This window comes from Myxocyprinus asiaticus, chromosome 43 (assembly GCF_019703515.2).
Source record: "Myxocyprinus asiaticus isolate MX2 ecotype Aquarium Trade chromosome 43, UBuf_Myxa_2, whole genome shotgun sequence".
Taxonomy (NCBI): Eukaryota; Metazoa; Chordata; class Actinopteri; order Cypriniformes; family Catostomidae; genus Myxocyprinus; species Myxocyprinus asiaticus.
In genome coordinates, this window is record NC_059386.1 from 18,604,053 (window position 1) to 18,626,443 (window position 22,391).

The 22,391-nt window shown below is 36.3% G+C and overlaps 1 protein-coding gene across 1 annotated transcript in view; it reads right to left on the reverse strand.

Moving 5' to 3' along the window:
* Positions 1 to 18,275, reverse strand: part of LOC127433599 (phosphatidylinositol transfer protein alpha isoform) — a 44,134-nt gene extending 25,859 nt beyond the window's left edge. The window contains exons 1-2 of the mRNA XM_051685628.1: positions 18,122 to 18,275; positions 7,004 to 7,034 (exon numbers count right to left, since the gene is read on the reverse strand). Coding sequence (XP_051541588.1) covers positions 7,004 to 7,034; positions 18,122 to 18,138 — 48 coding nt within the window. The 5' untranslated portion in view covers positions 18,139 to 18,275. The remainder of the gene's footprint in view (positions 1 to 7,003; positions 7,035 to 18,121) is intronic.
* Positions 18,276 to 22,391: the final 4,116 nt, after the last annotated feature.

The window sequence follows — 22,391 nt, forward strand, 5'->3', positions numbered from 1 at the left end:
TAAAAATAAGACGCTAAAATATAATTTGACTCTCGATGGATGTACTGTTACGTCATCTTCTTCAGCAAAGAACTTAGATGTTATTTTTGACACCAATCTGTCCTTTGAAAATCAGATTTCCAGTGTTTGTAGAACAGCATTCTTCCACCTGATAAAATTGCTAAATTACGACACATGCTCTCTGTTGCTGATGCTGAAAAATGTATTCATATGTTCATGACCTCAAGACTAGATTATTGTAATGCATTACTGGGAGGATGTCCAGCAAGTTCAATAAATAAACTTCAATTGGTTCAAAATGCAGCTGCCAGAGTGCTGACTAGAACCAAGAAATATGATCATATTAGCCCAATTTTATCGTTGTTACATTGGCTACCTGTTAAATTTCTTATTAATTTAAAAATTCTGTTAACTACATACAAAGCTTTGAATGGTCTAGCTCTGCAGTACTTATGTGGTCTTCTGACATGCTATATTCCACCATGTTCATTACGATCACAAAATTCTGGCTTGTTAATAATTCCAAGAATATCAAAATCCACAAAAGTAGATCCTTTTCATGCTTGGCTCCTAAACTATGGAATAATCTCCCTAACACTGTTCGGGGTGCAGACACATTTACTCAGTTTAAGTCTAGACTAAAGACTAATCTATTTAGCCAGGCATACACCTAATTTATCCTTCAACTCACAATAGGCTGCTTTAGTTAGGTTTGCTGGAACCAGAAACATCCATCATGATATATAACTGTGCATAAAATTGAATGGCATCTACGCTTATATTATTCTATTTGGATTCATATTCTGAGGTTACCAGAGCCTGCCAGATCCAGCTCTTCAAAGGCATTAGTCATTCATCTTGAAGTTCAGAAAAAATATTTTATTTTTATTTTTAAAACACTGGACCTTAACACTTACTTAATTTACAAATTTAAAACCATGACTTGCACTGCACACAAATAACTAATATTGGCATTATATTCATGTTGTTTAGCCAGAGGGGAACTGGCCCCCACAGTGAGCCTGGTTTCTCCCTAGGTTATTTTTCTCCACTAACCCACATCTTATGGAGTTTTGTGTTCCTTGCCAAAGTCGCCTTCAATTTGCTCACAGGGGTTCTAAATACAATTATTATTTAATTATTTAATTTCTATATGCATTTTACAATCATATTTAATCAAACTACACAATGATCACTGTAAGACATTATTGATATTACAGATTCATTTTTTTTCTTTTTTTCTTTTTTTCTTTTTATTTTTTAATGCATGATTTCCTGTAAAGCTGCTTTGAAACAATGTGTGTTGTGAAAAGCGCTATACAAATAAAAATAACTTGACTTGACTATGGGTATCTGAATTAGCTGACTTCCAATAGCCAATAATTTTTCAGCACATGCAGGGACACTGAAGGGGCCAATCAGACTTTAGCTGTGGACAGTGCCCCTGTGGCCCCACCCCTAGCGCCATGTATTCTACCAGTTTTCAAACTGCAGGGCACGCCTTCCCAGGAGGGCACCAGAGTATGCCAAGGGAGGCATGGAAAATGATGATAAAATCACCAAGTTAAATCAAAAGATAAATAAATCAATACAATAAAAATGTATTGTACGGATAAATGAAAATGATAAGGCAATCAAATTAAGTTACTCGCCATTTGGCCAATAAATTTATTAGAAATAATCAATTTATCAGCATAATCCTGCATGGTTTGATTTAAAATTATAGAATTGATAATCTGATGCTCACTGATGATGTAAAAGATTTAAGTAAATCAAATGACCCTAAACGGTCAACTGGAAACATCTGTTGCAACTCAAGTCTTCTTAAGACTTTTACCTCAGTGTAAAACTTACCTACAAATGTTTATTTAGGATCCATAAAGGATTTTCCAGATCTTCACTCAAAAAAGGATTTTTGTTGCTAGTTCCATTAACTTAATTAAAATGACCTAAAGCAACACAAATCTAAAACATTTAGTCACAACTTAAATCCATTACATTCAATCTAAATCCATTTGAGTTGGGACTACCTGAATACTTTTTGTGGTGTTAATGTAGCATTGATGAAACTGGGCAGGGGATTTCCATTTCCCAGCATGCTAAATTAAATTAAGTTTAATTACGTTAAATTAAGGGTTATTGTATAAATGTATTTTTGTGCACAATGAATATAAAGGGGGATACTTGTTAGTGTTTAATGTTTTGTTATGTTGAGATTTAGAAGAGTTTTGGAGGTTACCATTATGGTGAAGAGTGGAGTTTGAGCTAATGATGAGGACAGGTAGATGTGGCACTTGAAATTAAGTGCTTGCTTTGTTGAGCAATTGCTGTCCTAACCAAAGCATAGTTACTAAACTACACTCTGTAGTGCTTCCAACCAGCATGTATTTAGCATGCTAACAGTCACTTTCACTAGTTAGTGCATAAAAAATAAAAGAGATTTATTTGAGTTATACTGACACGTCTAATTTTGTTGGGTTTACCTAATTCAACTAGGTTCTTTCTACACAAAGTCTTTGTTTTGAGATTACATCGTAATTTTAAGTAAATAAAACTCATTTTAAAAATGCGGAACTACTGTTCAAGACTGAATCAAGTTCAGCCAAAAATATTTTTTTTTCCACGACGTGTCCATTATTTCGATCAGGCTGACGTGCCTTTTTGTATTTGTGACAGGTGCAATTTCACGGAGACGTGATGTGATGCTGCAAATGCATCATAAATATAGGCTACAAATACAGCTCAATAAGGACAAGATAAATAGAACAAAAATGTATTTTCAATAAAGGATGCAAAAATTCTTATTTTTTATATATATATTATTAATAGAAATATTTATGGCCGTAAACTACACACCAGTGTTTGGCACATTGCTGTAGGCTACTCTATAATGTAGGCTACTGCTGTATATTATATGTATATATATATATATATATATATATATATATATATATTAGCCTATCTTTTTTATTATTAATGTATTATTTACTTGGCTGTTGTATAGGCCTATTCACAATATATATTATTATATATATATACAAATTTAAAAAAAAAGTAAATTAAAAAAAGGCGGGCGCAGTCACGTAAATTTTGTTAGAGGGGGGCTGACCTATTCTAATGATTATTTCCTCAATGAAGATAATTAATCTGAGACAAAATACATGAATCAATGATACAGTAAAATGATTATGAAAGAGTGAAACTAGATACACTATGTTAACCAGCCTCAGCTCATTCAACTCAATTTAAATCTAATCAACTCCAATTTAATTGTGCTGCTTAAATAAATGCAACACAAAATCTCAGTTTTAGCCTTTTAAACTCCTACTGCATGCTAGAAGGAGACCTTCATCTGACAGGAGGGAAACTTGATTTACTTTCCTAGACATATTTTATGTGACACAACAGATTAAATTACTATCCAAATGGATCTTGGCTGACTATCCTTTTTCTCAGGATATGCTGAGGTAGGTAAAACCTATTGCAGACAGAAAGAGTGGCCTCACAAGCTGGGTATAGCCTTTTAATTTGCATAAACTGGCCCAGAGAGAGGGTCTCTCCCCCAAGGCCTGATCCCACCATGTCCTGTAGCACCAAAGATACAACCAGGAGATTACTGGGACATGACAGAAACATAAACAGCTAGAAGACTCAGTCTTAGAGCAGTTGAGGTTTTTTACATGAGTCTATGATTAATCATGTCAATTTTACATGTTTGGTGATAAAAAAAACTAAATGTCTCTACAACTCCACCCACACAAACACATACATATACACTCACTGAGCACTTCATTAGGAACACTAAGGTCTTAATAAAGTGCCCGAAGTGGTCTTCTGCTGTTGTAGCCCATTCGCCTCAAGGTTCGACATGTTCTACATTCTGAGATGCTATTCTGCTTACTACAATTGTACAGAGTGGTTATCTGAGTTACCGTAGCCTTTCTGTCAGCTCTAAACAAGTCTGGCCATTCTCCGTTGACCTCTCTTATCAACAAGGTGTTTCTGTCCACAGAACTGCCGTTCAATGGATGTTTTTTGTTTTTGGCACCATTCTGAGTAAATTCTAGAGACTGTTGTGCGTGAAAATCCCAGGAGATCAGCAGTTACAGAAATATTCAAACCAGCCCATCTGGCACCAACAATCATGCCACAATCAAAATCACTGAGATCCCATTTTTTTCCCCATTCTGATGTGAACACTAATTGAATGTCCTGACCCGTATCTGTATGATTTTATGCACTGCACTGCTGCCAAATGATTGGCTGATTAGATGAATAAGTACAACATGTACAGGTGTTCCTAATAGAGTGCTCAGTGAGTGTAAGTACAGTGAACTAGGATCAAATGTTTACAAACATTTTTGTTATAAACGTTGTACTCTATATTGCTGTATGACACAATATTTCTGTAATACTCTATGTAGCTATATTTGTTGTTCAGAGTAGTGAGGCGTACTGAAAATGAAGGGTTACAGTTTCATACACACTAAGAAGTGGTCCAGGAGCCACAGGTATTACCATTGTGCCTTTGCTGTGAACTACGCATCTCACTTTAGGTTGCTCAAAGAGGACTGTCCCTGTGGGTATAATTTCATTCATTTTGGATAAAAGCATTGGCTGTATGATTTGTATAGCACCTTTCACAACACACATCGTTTCAAAGCAGCTTTACAGAAGATCATGCATTAACAGAAGATAAAACTGTAATATGTATAACGTCTTAGAGTCATCATTGTGTAGTTTGATATAATACGATTGTGAATTGTGTTTAAAAATGAGTATTAAATAATAATTGTATTTATAACCCCAGTGAGCAAGCCGAAAGCGACTGTGGCAAGGAACACAAAACTCCATAAGATGTTGGTTAATGGAGAAAAATAACCTTGGGAGAAACCAGGCTCACTGTGGGGGCCAGTTCCCCTCTGACTAAACAACATGAATATAGTGCCAATATTACTTATGTATAGTGCAAGTCATGGTTTAAAATTATTAAACTAAGTAAGTGTTGAGGGTCAGTGTTTAAACAAAGATTTTGTATGAACCTACTACACATAAATATGAACATGAACATGGCATTTAACATATATTTAATTACATAACATATGGAAACTGAAAACAATCAATGTAATACAAGTGTAATACCAGTGTTAAATACATTGAACACCATATTAATACACTGTAAAACAATTATGTTAAATTTACGTAAAATACCGGCAAATGTGGTTGCCAGAATTTAGGTATATAAGTAGGTATAGCTGCAGGCCGGAGACCTCCAAATGGGGGCGTAATCTCAAAAACAGGGCGGGGTTACTCCAGAATGGGTTGAGGTTACTGAAAAAGGGGGTTGTGCCAACTCCAAAAGGGGTTGTCACTTCCACACACGGTTAGGGTTAGGGAAAGGGTTAGGTTAGGTTAGAAGCTCCCTACTCTATCTTTGCTGGCGGTTTGGAGCTCCCGCCCCTTTTGGAGCTCTGTCTGCAGCTATAACCTTCTCGAAATTTACCTAAAAAAAAAATGCGTTGACCATGTTTCAGGCTTTACGGGATGTAATTTTGACACCTGTATATTTTACGGTTCACTACCATTTATATTATTCAATGGTATAAACTTGATATATTACAATTTAAATTTATAAAAGTCTGCTTTTCACTTTAAAATGTATTATTAATCACCATAGTAACTACAAAAGGCCACATGATGACTTAATGACCAATAGTGGCCCTTCCAGGAGCAATAATTAATACACATGTAGAGACAGTGCACAGTTTCATTCACACAAACACAATAACCATCATGGTAACACATGTGACACTAAAATAATGCAATAAACATTAACTAAACTACATAACACAGAACACCCCAATGTACATAACAGATATTAAAATTAAGAAGAAACATAACTATTCCCATAAAGTATAATGAAATGTGATGGGTCACACAGGGACCTCTTTTTACCGTAATAAAATAGTTTAATATAAAAATTACATGTACTCTCTTGGTAAATATAATATAATTTTTTACCGTTAATTATACGGTTAAATCATACTTTTTTACATCTAAAAAAAACAACATATGTACAATGTTTTACTACAAAATTACATGTATTTTCTTGTTAAATATTTTACCATCTTTTACCGTATATGTTAAGGTACCCGTAAACAAATTTTTTACTGTAGCATTTTAAAAAAAGATTTTCGTTAAAATAACAGATAAATAAAAATAATACAAAAAAAAACTGATAATACTGGTCTTGTTTTGGAGTAGGAAACTAGAAAATGGAAATGTATGATTTTACAGCTCACAGTACACAAAAACACAAAAATGTGTGTGTAGACTAGACTCTGAGAAAGGCTGAGAGAGAAAAGGAGAGAGACACAAGGAGGTGGTGTCAGGTAACTCATTGGGTATTCAGAACCAGATGCTGAACTGAATGACACACTAAAGGATCATGGGAAATGAGGAGACACCTCACAAAGTAAGCAGGCAATGTTCCTTCTGAATGGGGCAGAGAAAAGAATGAGCGAGACAGAGGAAGGAAATATGTGAGAATTGCTGACTTGGCTACAAGCATGGCAATTAATATTGGCACACCCCCAGAGAAGTGATGCATTAGTGATTTTGCATGGTCTGTACAGTTACCAGACAGCATGAGACAAGAAATATTCCTCCTCTTGCTGAGATAACTGACTCTTAACTGACTGGCTGACAGAGTAATGTCCATTTTTTTAATAATAGATCTGTGGCAGTGCAGACGGAGCACATCACAAAACCACATCGTGCGTGACTGCTGTCAAAATGAGCTAAGACTGACTCATACAAACTCAACAAATGCAAATCAGCTATTGACACAGCACACACATACACATACAAAAACTGTTTAGGATCAGTATCATTACCAGCATTCACAGTGTGCTGTACCCAAACACACACACACACATTCAGAGTAAAAAAAAATAATAATAAAAAAATTAAAAAAACACTCAATTTGCAAATTTGCACTTACCTCCTCCACAGAAATCGGTAGGATCACTCGACTGAAAGAGAGCAAGAAAAACAATTTTTTAAAAAGCTACTATATTAACAAGCATATCATACTGTATCATTACAGACCAATATTTTGGCAACGTCACTGCCTACGTCACAGACAGAAGCGGTGGCATAAAGACCGGCACCAACGGTAAACCAAACTTGTAGTTAGTTAGCATACCCAACAGTCCTCAAAAAAGTTAGCTGATACATTTAAATTATCTGGTTCAGCTAATTGTAATGTCGTGCTGTGCTGTAACGGCTGTCAAAATCGCAATGGCAAAAACCGAGGGCTTCACTTTGATCGGATTTCATCAACAGAGCTGACTGGACTGAGGAGATCATTTTCAACTCACGGCTTTGCAGCAAACATTTTATTACAGGTATTTTTATTTTATACTCATATAATAATAGTATAAATAAGAATATTCCTGTATTTATGATGGCTTTGTGTCTTACTTTCGTTTAATAGAATCACAAGAATCACATTTGCTGCTACTGAGGTTGAGGGATGGGTAGGTTTAGGAGTAGGGTTAGGTTTTAGGGTAAGGGTAGGGTTAGGGCTATGTTTTAGGGTTAGAGGTGAGGTTAACAGTGTAACTACAAATGTAATTTAAGTACAAAGTAGTTAAAGACACCTAATATCAAGTGGGACCATGATATTACGTGGTTCCTTACACTTATTACGGCAGTTCCAAGATGAAATGTCCACTGGGTGGCACTAAAAGCGAGGTAAATGCTCTCCCAAACAGATGAGGTTTTTAAGGTGAATGTGCTATCTTCAGGACTCTTTTGATACTTTTTGGAACAAGCTTGTAAATTTAGTTGGTTATGTAATGTAAACGTTAAAATGTATAGCCTTACAAGTCATGCGATATAGTAAATGTGTTTAGGTTAGATGTCTTAAGATAGCATTATGTGGGGGGCCTGGGTAGCTCAGTGGTAAAATACGCTGGCTACCACCCCTGGAGTTTGCTAGTTCGCTAGTTCGAAACCCAAGGCGTGCTGAGTGACTCCAGCCAGGTTTCCTAAGCAACCAAATTGGCCCGGTTGCTAGGGAGGGTAGAGTCACATGGGGTAACCTCCTCGTGGTCGCTATAATGTGGTTTGTTCTCAGTGGGGTGCATGGTGAATTGAGCGCGGATGCCGTGGTGGATGGCATGAAGCCTCCACACGCGCTATGTCTCCGTGGCAACGCGCTCAACAAGCCACGTGATAAGATGTGCGGGTTGACTGTCTCAGACGCGGAGGCAACTGGGATTCGTCCTCCGCCACCCGGACTGAGGCGAATCACTATGCGACCACCAGGACTTAGAGCACATTGGGAATTGGGCATTCCAAATTGGGAGAAAAAGGGGAAAAATCCCCCCCCCCCAAAAAAAAGATAGCATTATGTGAGAAACAGGGCATTTAGAAGTGTTTATGAACTGCCGTTGCACTCGTGATTTGTGTAAAGAAAATAAAAGTCGTAGCACCAGCGTTTATTTACAGTAATTACAGTGTAATGCAAACTTATGTACCCTCCATTTAAATGCAATTTTTTTGATGTCATGCCACAATAATACTCAGCATCTCTTATGCCAAATTCCAATAACTCTTAACATAATTTGATAACATTTGCAGACTTATATAATGCAATTCCGAATATCTCCATTAAGATGTCCTTGGCTTTGTCTCTTGAACAAATGTTATTATATTTAGTGGTCTAAACTAAGTTTGATAAAATGTAATTCATCTGTTTAGCAAACCTATAAAAGCTACTCCTGTCAAGAGCATCTCCAATAACTGTGTACTGTTTCTCGATGGTAGCTGGCAGCAAACCAAGCAATGTGCAACTTAGCAAAAAAAGAAACGTCCCTTTTTCAGGACACTGTATTTTAAAGATAATTTTGTAAAAATCCAAATAACTATACAGATCTTTATTGTAAAGGGTTTAAACAATGTTTTCCATGCTTGTTCAATGAACCATAAACAATTAATGAACATACACCTGTTGAACGGTCATTAAGACACTAACAGCTTACAGACAGTAGGCAATTAAGGTCACAGTTATAAAAACTTAGGACACTAAAGAGAACTTTCTACTGACTCCAAAAAAAGATGCCCAGGGTCCCTGCTCATCAGCGTGAACATGCCTTAGGCATGCTACATGGAGGCATGAGGACTGCAGATGTGGCCAGGAAATAAATTGCAATGTCCGTACTGTGAGACGTCTAAGACAGTGCTACAGGGAGACAGGAAGGACAGTTGATCGTCCTCACAGTGGCAGACCAAGTAACGATTCCTGCACAGGATCGGTACATCCGAATATCACACCTGCGGGACAGGTACAGGATGGCAACAACAACTGCCCGAGTTACACCAGGAATGCACAATCCCTCCATCAGTGCTCAGACTGTCCGCAATAGGCTGAGAGAGGCTGGACTGAGGGCTTGTAGGCCTGTTGTATGGCAGGTCCTTACCAGACATCACCGGCAACAACATTGCCTATGGGCACAAACCCACCTTCGCTGGACCAGACAGGACTGGCAAAAAGTGCTCTTCACTGATGAGTCGCGGTTTTGTCTCACCAGGGGTGATGGTCGGACTCACATTTATCGTCGAAGGAATGAGCGTTACACCGAGACCTGTACTCTGGAGCAGGATCGATTTGAAGGTGGAGGGTCCATCATGGTCTGGGGCGGTGTGTCACAGCACCATTGGACTGAGCTTGTTGTCATTGCAGGCAATCTCAATGCTGAGCGTTACAGGGAAGACATCCTTCTCCCTCATGTGGTACCCTTCCTGCAGGCTCATCCTGACATGACCCTCCAGCATGACAATGCCACCAGCCATACTGCTCGTTCTGTGCATGATTTCAGTGTTCTTCCATGGCCAGCGAAGAGCCCGGATCTCAATCCCATTGAGCATGTCTGGGACCTGTTGGATCGGAGGGTGAGGGCTAGGGCCATTCCCCCCAGAAATGTCCGGGAACTTGCAAGTGCCTTGGTGGAAGAGTGGGGTAACATCTCACAGCAAGAACTGGCAAATCTGGTGCAGTCCATGAGGAGGAGATGCACTGCAGTACTTAATGCAGCTGATACTGACTGTTACTTTTGATTTTGACCCCCCACCCACCCCTTTGTTCATTATTCCATTTCTGTTAGTCACATGTCTGTGAAACTTGTTCAGTTTATGTCTTAGTTGTTGAATCTTTTTACGTTCATACATATATTTACACATGTTAATTTGCAGAAAATAAAAGCAGTTGACAGTGAGAGGACATTTCTTTTTTTTTGCTGAGTTTACATACTGTATATAATCAATACGTCTTAGGAGTAAGACAACACAACTACTGTGTTTCATGACAGATAAGCACTCTAATTGTCTGCCTTATGATGACATGGGCGCACACACCTCAAATGTGTCCTCACGTGATTTATGTGGGCTTCTTTGACTGGAAGATGTAGCTGGTTAGGTGAATGTTGACCTTTGCTAAAGAAGTTCATATTTTAAGTTGAGAGCAAACAAAACATCTCCGTGGCTTTGAGTGCTTTAACAATCCTTGATAAGCAAAAGTAATTGAGGGAAATTCAGACCTTCAACCACTCTGTGGGCAATGCACTATTGCACTATCAAATGCACCATATAGGGGAGACTGTTATGGGTTCATACAATCTATTAATTTCATTTGTTGGCCAAAACAAAGGTTTGATTTTTATTTATTTATTTATTTATTTATTTATTTATTGTATGTTACCTTTTACATTTTTGCTATTTAATATTTTGTTTTCACTATTTAATTTTAGCTGAAAAGGTTATAACAGGCTGTTTAATTGCATAATGGCAGGTTCCATTATGAAAAAAGTTCAATCTGTGTTCATTTAACTGTCTCTTTTTTCTGGACAATATCGGTGGAAATGTTCTATAGCATTTTAGTAGCCAAGACTTTAAGGTACGTATGAGCCTATACAGATTTTGACTTTCAGAAATAAACCTACCCTGAGTAAAAAGTGAGACAACTAGCCCCGGTCTCCTCTACTCTGAGTAAAGACTCACCATATATCAAATACTGTGGTTGCTCAGGTTTTTTATTATTTTCTGTTAGCAGCCGCTAAGAGCAGGAGTAACCTTGCCCTCTTGAACGCTGCCTATGCCCTGAACAGGGACTATCGGTCACCATTGTGGATTTGGTGTCTTATGTACTCTGCCTCCATGACACCCAGGCTACTTTCTGCATTATAAATGTCTTTGCCCGCATGGGTGCATTTCGCTGTATAGGACAGGGTTTACTTATTGTTTCAGTAACATGACAATCAAGTTTACAAATAGATTCTAAAGTTCAATACAGAGAAAGGGTCAACAGAGTGAAATTTAATGCATTTATTCCAAGATGAACACGTGTAATAATGTCACATGTTACTTTTGATGTTTAATTAAGTCATTTATAGTGTGGTAACACATATTACACTGTAATGGTCATGATTTTTACTAGTAATTACTTAATAATGCATATACATAAGGCTGGCTCATACAATGTAAAAAGTGTATTTCTAACTAATCCTTAAAATTAGTTTTGCTTGTGTTTTGGGCCCTATAGATTTTGTGCCTGGATTCTAGAGGTGAACTGAGTTGCAGGAAAGTGCCACCAGAGCAGTGAATAAGACAGAATAAAATGTAACATTTTTAGCTCAAGTAGAAATAATCCAACAAAGTGTAACCAGACTTGTACATTAAATAGCTATTTATACCTGATCTAAACCTTAAAATTAGTTTTGTTGATGTAACCTAATGTATCTGTGTTGCTTCAGTGATGTTAAATAGTATTTAGTTAACAGTACCAGTTAACATTTAAACGCATACCTCGGGTCTTTAGTGACCCGGGACCTCATTCTATCCCCTGTACCTCATCCATTTTTGGAGTTGTGCCCACACCTCTTTATTATTCCTCAGTCTTTCTTTATAAATAATGTAACACACACACACAAACACACACACACACACACACACACACACACAAAAACATTTATAATGGCTTAAGTACAAAAAGTGTATAAGGTCATTAGAGACCCTAGCAATGCAGTATCGGGGGTTTTTTCACTTCCATAAATTCTATTTTTATGATTATTTCATTTCTGTATAAGTTTACTATCACAGAATATCTATTTCTTTGTTTATTACAAGAGAAATGAGTACTATATTCCTAAAAATATATACTGTGTCACACTGATTTTCTGTGCAACAATGGTGAATTATCAGTATCCCATTTGTTTGCACACATACATATTATACATGCTATTTCTTACTCAAGGTGGTGCTGTTGTTCCGGTGATTGACTTGATTTACATTTGACATTGCTATTTGATGAAGAAACAACATGGAAGTTAACTATAGCAAGTGTAACACATGAACAGTATGATATGACGTTTGTCATTTGAGTGTACTACTGAAATAATTTAAGTTGTTCATCTATTTAGAATCAAAAAATGCTGAGAACATACTTATGTGTAGTTTATGTGTAGATTATGTGTATTTTACGTGTAGATTATGTGTACTTTATCCTCCTGAGACCCCCGTGTGACTGCTGTGTGCATTTTTAATTTCCCTTTTTGATCTGTAACTAGTAACACCTAATGAACAAGCACAAAAAATAAATAATAATAATAATAATAATAATAATAATAATAATAATAATAATTCTACAGCAAATAGTTTTACTAAAAATGTATGTCCCCATATGTGGACAGCGGGACTAAGTTGTGAAATTTAAGAATTACCAAGCTATAAAAAGTCAGATTTTTTCATCAAATAGTTTATGTTTCCTGGAGTGTTGGTTATTCATGTTTTTGAGACATTATAGACATTACAGCTGATTTTCTATAAAGCTGAATAAATAATTCTGATTTAAAGTAATGGCCAGCATCATCGAATCACTGCCAACCATGTTAAAATAAATTTTTGCATTGTAAAATTCTGAATTTATGTATTGATTATCATTGTCCCATGTCTGTCAAACATGTTGAGTGGTCCAAACATCATCTGCAGCCTGAAAATGAACTTTTGGTCGGATTTTAGGAGTAAATGCACTTCAGCTATTGGATGCACCCTTGCTCCCTTACTCCCTATTTAGTGAATGACTTAACCTCCAGTGTGCTGTCTGTATGCTCTGGTCTCAGAAGAGTTTGAAATGCACCTTATTTTCATCCTAACTCCATATAAAGCCTCTGAAAGCAACATTTCTCAGATTTTGCATGAATACATTTATTCCCAATGTGAAAATGCACAGTAAATATAGGAATGCATTTACTAATGTAAATGAATACAACCATATTGTACAGTGATAACAAAATAAATTAGAACAAAATTTATATTAAAATGAAGCGAAATGACCCAAATATTTGTTATTGTGAAAAGTTATTCAAATTAACGAACATGTTTTTGGAACGTCTGTCAGAAAACCGTTCCACAGCACTCATCCAAGTACTTCATGTTTATCAGCACGCCAAAGCGCAAAAAATGAACGAAAGCAGCATATCAAACAAAACTAGAGATGCAACTTTTCACAACCAAACAGGTTAGAGTTTAAACAATTTGAAGAGGTTTCTTACCAGAGGCACTTTTGTTGGCATTGCGCCCATAGAAGCAGTTCACGGAAATCGACGCCATGGTGTTTGGTCACATGACTCTGTGCGTCAGAAATTTAACCCTTAAATGACTCCTTAGAGTGTCCTGAACAGTATGCAGTGGGTTTAAATCAATTTAAATTATGCACTGCGTATAGTGAATCCAAAATAGTGAGTCCTCGCATAAGGCCGCGGGGTTGCACGAGGGTATAGCTCAATACGTGTTTGACAGTCAGTTGCTCATGAAATTTCAGTGTGAAAGTAATGAATCCTGTTCTAGGTTTGTCCTAATTTGTTGCATTATCTCTTTGATATATGAAAAATAAAACATCAAAATAGATTGTATTCTATAATTTTCTAATTGTCTTGAAAATATTTTGAAAATTTCACACTATCTGGTTATTTTGTAGATCGATTTGTGATAGATATTTGTGCCGGGTCTCTAAAGACCCAAATATGTAAGAGTGTTTAGTGAAATTCCCCTGCTTTTAAGGGTTAATTCTGATTTTACCACATGAAGCACAAGTTAACATTTATTGTTAATGTGTATATTTAAAAAAAAAATCATTTAATATCACAATATCACAGTAATCACCATGAAATATACAGAGAATACATTTGATCAGAACTGAAACTTGAACCACACTGCAATTCCAGTTAGAAAGGTTTATTCTTGAACCACAAATATTTTTAGGTTATGAGTTATTTTTAGTGCATTACTGACAGCATCAAGCAGGGGCACCACAATAGGGGGAAGGATTAGGATGATTCTAAGGGCCCTGAACAGACAGGGGGCCCAGCAGAATCTTTTCCTGCATAATTTTGTGATAAATGGCCAGTTAGCACTGGTTAGTTAAAATGAAGACTGCTCTTACTTGATAATAAAAGATGATCTATTGTGTGGAATCCACCTTAAGACACTCAGTGGTTTATCCCAAAAGGGCTTTTTAAGCACTAAATGTGCTTCCCAACTGTACAGCATGGCGCGACTCATGCGCATCCTCACGCTGGATGGCAGGTTTGACTGAATCGTCGGGAGCACTAAACAGCGCGCCGCAGACCACAAAACCTGAATTAAACCGTGAATTTTCTATTTTGAAGGACCATGGAGAATCTCAAACATCAAATAAGGCCAGGGGGACCTGGGTAGCTCAGCCAGTAAAGACACTGACTACCACCCCTGGAGTCGTGAGTTCGAATCCAGGGCCTGCTGAGTGACTCCAGCCAGGTCTCCTAAGCAACCAAACTGGCCCGGTTGCTAGAGAGGGTAGAGTCACCTGGGGTAACCTCCTCGTGGTCGCTATAATGTGGTTCTCACTCTTGGTGGGGCGCATGGTGAGTTGTGCGTGGATGCTTTGAAGAATATCGTGAAGCCTCCACATGTCTCCATTCGGCTCCTCGCTGAGCGCGTGTCTGAGTCTTTTGGAAGACTCGTGAGTGCACATTCCTGCATGAGAGAACACCTCGACAGCGCTCAACAAGCCACGTGATAAGATGCGTGGATTGACGGTCTCAGATGCGGAGGCAACTGAGATTTGTCCTCCGCCACCCGGATTGAGGTGAGTCACTACGCCACCACGAGGACTTAGGAATTGGGCATTCCAAATTGGGGAGAAAAGGGGAGAAAATCAAAAAAACAAAAAAACAAAACATCAAATAAGGCCATATAGACCCTAACTCTGAACAGCAATATTGAGGAAAAGGCGAGAAAACATAATGTGTGCCATTACTGTAGCATCACCTACTTAGTAACAGGTATGATTTGAAAGAAAATTTATCGATTCATATTAAAACTTTAAAATTGGAAGTAGAAGTCTGCTTAGTTTTTATTATAACAAAGCAGTTTTAATTGTAGATTTGAAATATGTTTAGGCTACAGTTTTTTCCAATGCTATAGTTTGTTTTATAGAAACCATAGTCACATTGACCTCCTCAGTGATAAGCCAACCATGGTCTAGCCTGTGGTAATTCTTACAAATGAGAAATGTAAAATTAAGAGCTTTAAAGCCAAGACCTCTATGAATTATGGACCAAGCTATCAGTTTTTCACCTGTATAAAATCTATTCTATTCTAATGCTCTTGCAATGGAGGAAAATCTGGTTTGGTGTGCCTTCAGATATTCCAAGAGATAACTTTAAATCTACATTTAAAACATAAAAATCCAATATTTTCATTAGAAACACAGTCCCAACTCACTAAAACAACATGATCAAACATTCTGAAATGTATAGAATATTTCAAGAATGTAAACAAAAACAAATGAATTAGAACGGTCCAAATGTATTTCCAGATCCTTTCAACAAAGTCTCTTTTTCAAGGCAAGTCAGTCCACTCAGCAGCCATTTTTGGAACGCTCTTGGGCAGTTTGGGCAGCTATTTTTCTATGTAAACAAGCATCATGCACCAGTACAGCTCCTATCTACTTGAATGGGGAAAGACTGAAATCTCAAAACCGGTTGGTCAAGATTATGATAAAAGAGCATATTTCAAATAAGCAGTACAATTTTATTGATCCGAGGCGTATGTGGGGACAGCTTCACTCGAGCGGCCCAGCTGAGATGCATGCTCCAATCTCCGGCGTCGCATCTAACTAGTGCCAGGGGTGCGGGTCCAGTGACGCATCTTACATGCACCGGACCCTCACTGCTCCATTCCTGGACCCACGAAGACTCCAGCAGTTAGAGACCGGTCTCCCGAGGAGAGGCGCGCTCAGTGTTTAAAGGCAGCGGTGATGAGGCTGTATTTTTCCATTGACTGTTGGCTGCCGTTGGGCATTTCAATTTCTTCATCTCTGCTGAATGGTCTCTGTTTTGACAAGCAGAAAATGTTCATGGAACAGTGACGTCACCAACGAACAGTCCTTGAAATGGTCTATGTTCTTTTTTTTTTTTTTTCTTTTTTTTTTTATAGTTAGGCTATTTCAGTTAATGCTTTACGCTATTTTAATGAACTTTTCAAACTCAACTTTGTTTTTAGTGTCTCTTATTGAATGTGCAATCACCATTATGTTCACGTTTATTAATAATTATAACTTTTAATGAAAAAAAAAATTATGCACAGGTAGCGATAAATAAGATAGGAGGCCCAGAGTGTAAAGTTCTCAGGGGGCCCAAAAATACTAACAGTGCCCCTGCCATCAAGTACCATGGACAGCAAGCTATAGGACCTGAAGGAAACAGTGGGTATACAGGCATCCACTTTAGAGCCCAGAGGAGATGCAGCAATTGTTTGCTGAGATACTCCTTTAAATAAATAGCCTATGTTGCATTTGTTATTACAACAGTTTCTGAAATATAAAGATGAATAAAACTGAGAGATATGGTTCTCGATTATATACATAAGGTGGTTCATTTTACAGAACGGACACCTCGTTATCTACAGTGTACTCTCTATCCCTCAAAATCTCCATGTCGTCGTTGATAATGACGACAGAGAGATGCCTGTGACGACGAAAGGGTTGCGAGTAGCGTCGCGAGGAAGAGATTCGGCTCCGGTGTCTGAGTCATTCGGAAGACTCGTGAGTGCGCATTCCTGCGCGAGAGAACAAACTCCTCGACAGCATTCGCGTGCAATGAAAGGAAAAGAGGGGTTTCTGAAGGGCAAATATTACATAAGAAACATCAAGGGCACTATTCTAAGCTTGACTCTGATGTAAAATCATTTTGTCCTATTTCGTTTTAAAAGTGTGTACATGTGTATCAGATTACTGTTGATATGATCAGACAGCCTCATATGGTTTTTAGGAATGACCTTTCTGAGGGTGACTTCTGTGTCTGTGTTTAGAGTAGGGTTATTAATATTGCAACGGTGAAGGACGGGAGGTGAGGTTTGGAGTATATTATTAAGTTATAGTCGGTTGGTTCAATGAAACAGCCGCTCGAATTACACGCGCAAGGTGAACGGATCCAGCTGTTGTGAAAAGCGAGACCGCCGGTTTGGCGAAAATGTGACCATAACGCATTGGCACATAATCATGAATGAACGAAATCTTTGTAAAAGTATTAATATAAATGGGCCCCATTTAATATCGGAACGCGCTGTGTTAAATTTCGTCCGTTTCACCTTCAACAGCGTATCAATAACACCGCGAGGAGGCAGTTGAACTCGCTCGAGAGGGTTTCGGTGTCCAAAATCGCAATCGAAAGCACCGGGGCGATTCACTGATACAAATCTGAGGAAAACGTTATAATTATTGAAACAGCCAAATTACATTTTAAATAGAAATAAAGTGTATTTTAGGCCTACCTAAAGCATGATTGCATCCTTTAAAATAATAAATATGCACCAAATCCATGTGTTTTAATTGGGCTACATCCAAAAATAATTACGATCAAAGGCTTTAAAATGTAAACGGTCATAAAGTCAAGTTTACAATGTCGCCATGGCCTCTGGTGGTGAGATGCGGTTGTGGTACCTGCGCTGCATGGACAGACAGAGGATGCTCCCATCACAATCAGATAATAAAAAAATAGAAAATAACAGCTGCACTTACAATTCTTTGATAAGCATTTTTTTCCCGGTGCTCTTTGCCGTCTCAAGATTACGTCGTTTAGCACCTGGATGAATCCAAATAGGTGTCGAATCCTCTGTTAGTCCCAGTGTCTCGATCTATCCCACCTCACCCGCTTCTGTCATTCTAGGGACCGTTTTTCTATTTCCCACAGATTCACTTCCTGATCTGGGCCGAGGAGGGCGTTAACGACAACCGTGGTGCCGTGACATATGAGTCGTGACGTCATGGGGGTGGATCGTGAGCAGCGTTAATGTCTGTTTAAAAATGGGACGACAGGCGATGGATGGTCTGATGTGGTCGCCTTTGTGATGTAACAGCTGGTGGTTGTATTGTCGATTCGGCTGCCTCATAACATCATGCTCATCAGAGATCTCTAACCAGCCTGCCAGAATTTATATAACAATAAGCCGGTACAGTCTATGTATAACTCATCCGGATTCAGATCCCACCATCCGATTATTTTCTTGTGGTTACAGTATGATCTCGGCATTTCTTAAAGCACACATTGCACAAACTAAATACAGGGTATCTGTGTGGTCTAATTCTAGTGTTTAGTCATAATGTTTCTGAGCCAGATCAGCACACTGGATTTTTGTTTACTCTCTGTAACAGACTTTACGATTTACACCTAACTATGGAACATTGATACTGCCATGTAATATATATATATATATATATATATATATATATATATATATATATATATATATATATATATATATATATATAATTTTGACTTTATATCTTACAATTGTGACTTTATTTCTCTTAATTTCGACTTTATATCTCGCAGTTACGACTTTATTTCTCATAATTTAGACTATATCTTGCAATTGTGACTTTATTTCTCATAATTTCAATTTTATAACTCGTAGTTATGACATTATTTCTCATAATTTTGACTTTATATCTTGCAATTACGACATTATTTCTCGTTATTTCGATTTTATAACTCGCAGTTACGACTTTTTTCTTGTAATTTAGATTTTATAACTCAGTTGTGACTTTATTTCTCGGAATTTCGATTTTATAACTCGCAGTTACGACTTTATTTCTCGTAATTTCGATTATATATCTTGCAATTATGACTATTTCTTGTTATTTCGATTTTATAACTCGCAGTTGCGACTTTATTTCTCGTAATTTAGATTTTATGTCTCGCAGTTACGACTTTATTTCTCGTTATTTCGTTTTTATAACTCGCAGTTACGACTTTATTTCTTGTAATTTCGAGTTTATAACTCACAATTGCGACTTTATTTCTCGTAATTTAGATTTTATGTCTCGCAGTTACGACTTTATTTCTCGTTATTTCGTTTTTATAACTCGCAGTTACGCCTTTATTTCTTGTAATTTCGAGTTTATAACTCACAATTGCGACTTTATTTCTCGTAATTTCGATTTTGTAACTCGCAGTTACGACTTTATTTCTCGTAATTTTCACTTTCTATCTTGCAATTATGACTTTATTTCTCGTTATTTCTATTTTATAACTCACAGTTGCGACTTTATTTCTTGTAATTTAGATTTTATGTCTCGCAGCTACGACTTTATTTCTCGTAATTTAAATTTTATAACTCGCAGTTACGACTTTATTTCTTGTAATTTAGATTTTATGTCTCGCAGTTACGACTTTATTTCTCGTAATTTAGATTTTATGTCTCGCAGTTACGACTTTATTTCCTGTAATTTAGATTTTATAACTCGCAGTTGCAACTTTATTTCTTGTAATTTAGATTTTATGTCTCGCAGTTACGACTTTATTTCTTGTAATTTAGATTTTATAACTCGCAGTTGCAACTTTATTTCTCGTAATTTAGATTTTATGTCTCGCAGTTACGACTTTATTTCTCGTAATTTAGATTTTATGTCTCGCAGTTGCAACTTTATTTCTCGTAATTTAGATTTTGTAACTCGCAGTTACGACTTTATTTCTCGTAATTTTCACTTTCTATCTTGCAATTATGACTTTATTTCTCGTTATTTCTATTTTATAACTCACAGTTGCGACTTTATTTCTTGTAATTTAGATTTTATGTCTCGCAGTTACGACTTTATTTCTCGTAATTTAAATTTTATAACTCGCAGTTACGACTTTATTTCTTGTAATTTAGATTTTATGTCTCGCAGTTACGACTTTATTTCTCGTAATTTAGATTTTATGTCTCGCAGTTACGACTTTATTTCCTGTAATTTAGATTTTATAACTCGCAGTTGCAACTTTATTTCTTGTAATTTAGATTTTATGTCTCGCAGTTACGACTTTATTTCTTGTAATTTAGATTTTATAACTCGCAGTTGCAACTTTATTTCTCGTAATTTAGATTTTATGTCTCGCAGTTACGACTTTATTTCTCGTAATTTAGATTTTATGTCTCGCAGTTGCAACTTTATTTCTCGTAATTTAGATTTTATGTCTCGCAGTTACGACTTTATTTCTTGTAATTTAGATTTTATAACTCGCAGTTACGACTTTATTTCTTGTAATTTAGATTTTATGTCTCGCAGTTACGACTTTATTTCTCGTAATTTAGATTTTATAACTCGCAGTTACGACTTTATTTCTTGTAATTTAGATTTTATGTCTCGCAGTTACGACTTTATTTCTTGTAATTTAGATTTTATAACTCGCAGTTACGACTTTATTTCTTGTAATTTCGATTTTATAACTCGCAGTTATGACATTATTTCTTGTAATTTTGACTTTATATCTTGCAATTACGACTTTATTTCTCATTATTTAGATTTTATAACTCGCAGTTACGACTTTATTTCTCGTAATTTAGATTTTATGTCTCGCAGTTACGACTTTATTTCTCGTCATTTCGATTTTATAACTTGCAGTTACGACTTTATTTCTTGTAATTTCGAGTTTATAACTCACAGTTACGACTTTATTTCTCATTATTTCGATTTTATAACTCGCAGTTATGACTTTATTTCTTGTCATTTCGATTTTATAACTCACAGTTGCAACTTTATTTCTCATAATTTCGATTTTATAACATGCAGTTACGACTATATTTCTTGTAATTTCGATTTTTTATCTCGCAGTTACGACTTTATTTTTCGTAATTTCGATTTTATAACTCGCAGTTGTGACTATTTCTCGTAATTTAGATTTTATGTCTCGCAGTTACGACTTTCTCGTAATTTCGATTTTATAACTCGCAGTTGCGACTTTATTTCTCGTAATTTTGACTATATTTTGCGATTACGACTTTATTCCTCGTTATTTAGATTTTATAACTCACAGTTGCGACTTTATTTCTTGTCATTTCGACTTTATATGTCTCGCAATTACAACTTTATTTCTCATTATTTTGACTTTATATCTCAGAATTGCAACTTTATTTCTCTTAGTTTTGATTTTATGTTTCACAATTATGACTTTACTTTTCTTCATTTTGACTTTATATATCACAATTACAAAATGTTCTCGTAATTTTGATTTTAAAACTCACAGTTGACTTTATTTCTCATTATTTCGATTTTATAATTTGCAGTTGCGACTTTATTTCTCGTAATTTTGATTTTATAACTCACAGTTGCGACTTTATTTCTTGTAATTTAGACTTTATATATCTCGCAATTACAACTTTATTTCTCATTATTTTGACTATATCTCAGAATTGCAACTTTATTTCTGTTAGTTTTGACTTTATATATCGCAATTACAAAATTTTCTCATAATTTTGATTTTATAACTCACAGTTGCGACTTTATTCCTCGTAATTTCAACTTTGTGTCTCACAATTGTGACTATTTCTCGTAAGTTGTACTTTATATCTCGCAATTATGACCTTATTTCTTGTAATTTTGACTATATATCTCACAATTACTTAATTTCTTGTAATTCTGGCTTTATATCTCACAATTGCAACTTTATTTCTCGTTTTTTCAACTTTATATATCTTGTAATTGCAACTTAATTCTCTTCATTTGACTTTGTCTCGTAATTGCGACTTTATTTCTCTTAATTTTGACTTTATATTTCACAGTTGTGACTTATTTCTCCTAATTTCAACTTTACATATCTCGCAGTTGCAACTTTATTTTTCAGCATTTTTTTTCTTCATTGGGGAGATCAAGGCACCAAACCCAGCAGTGAAGTGGACCTGCAGAACATTCTAGATCTTATCTACTGTTTAACTTTTAGGGAAGTCTCATCTCATCTCTTTCCATTAGTCACGCACAGCCTCTTACTAAAAGCTATATAACAATAAATGAAAGCAAGATTAGCAATAAT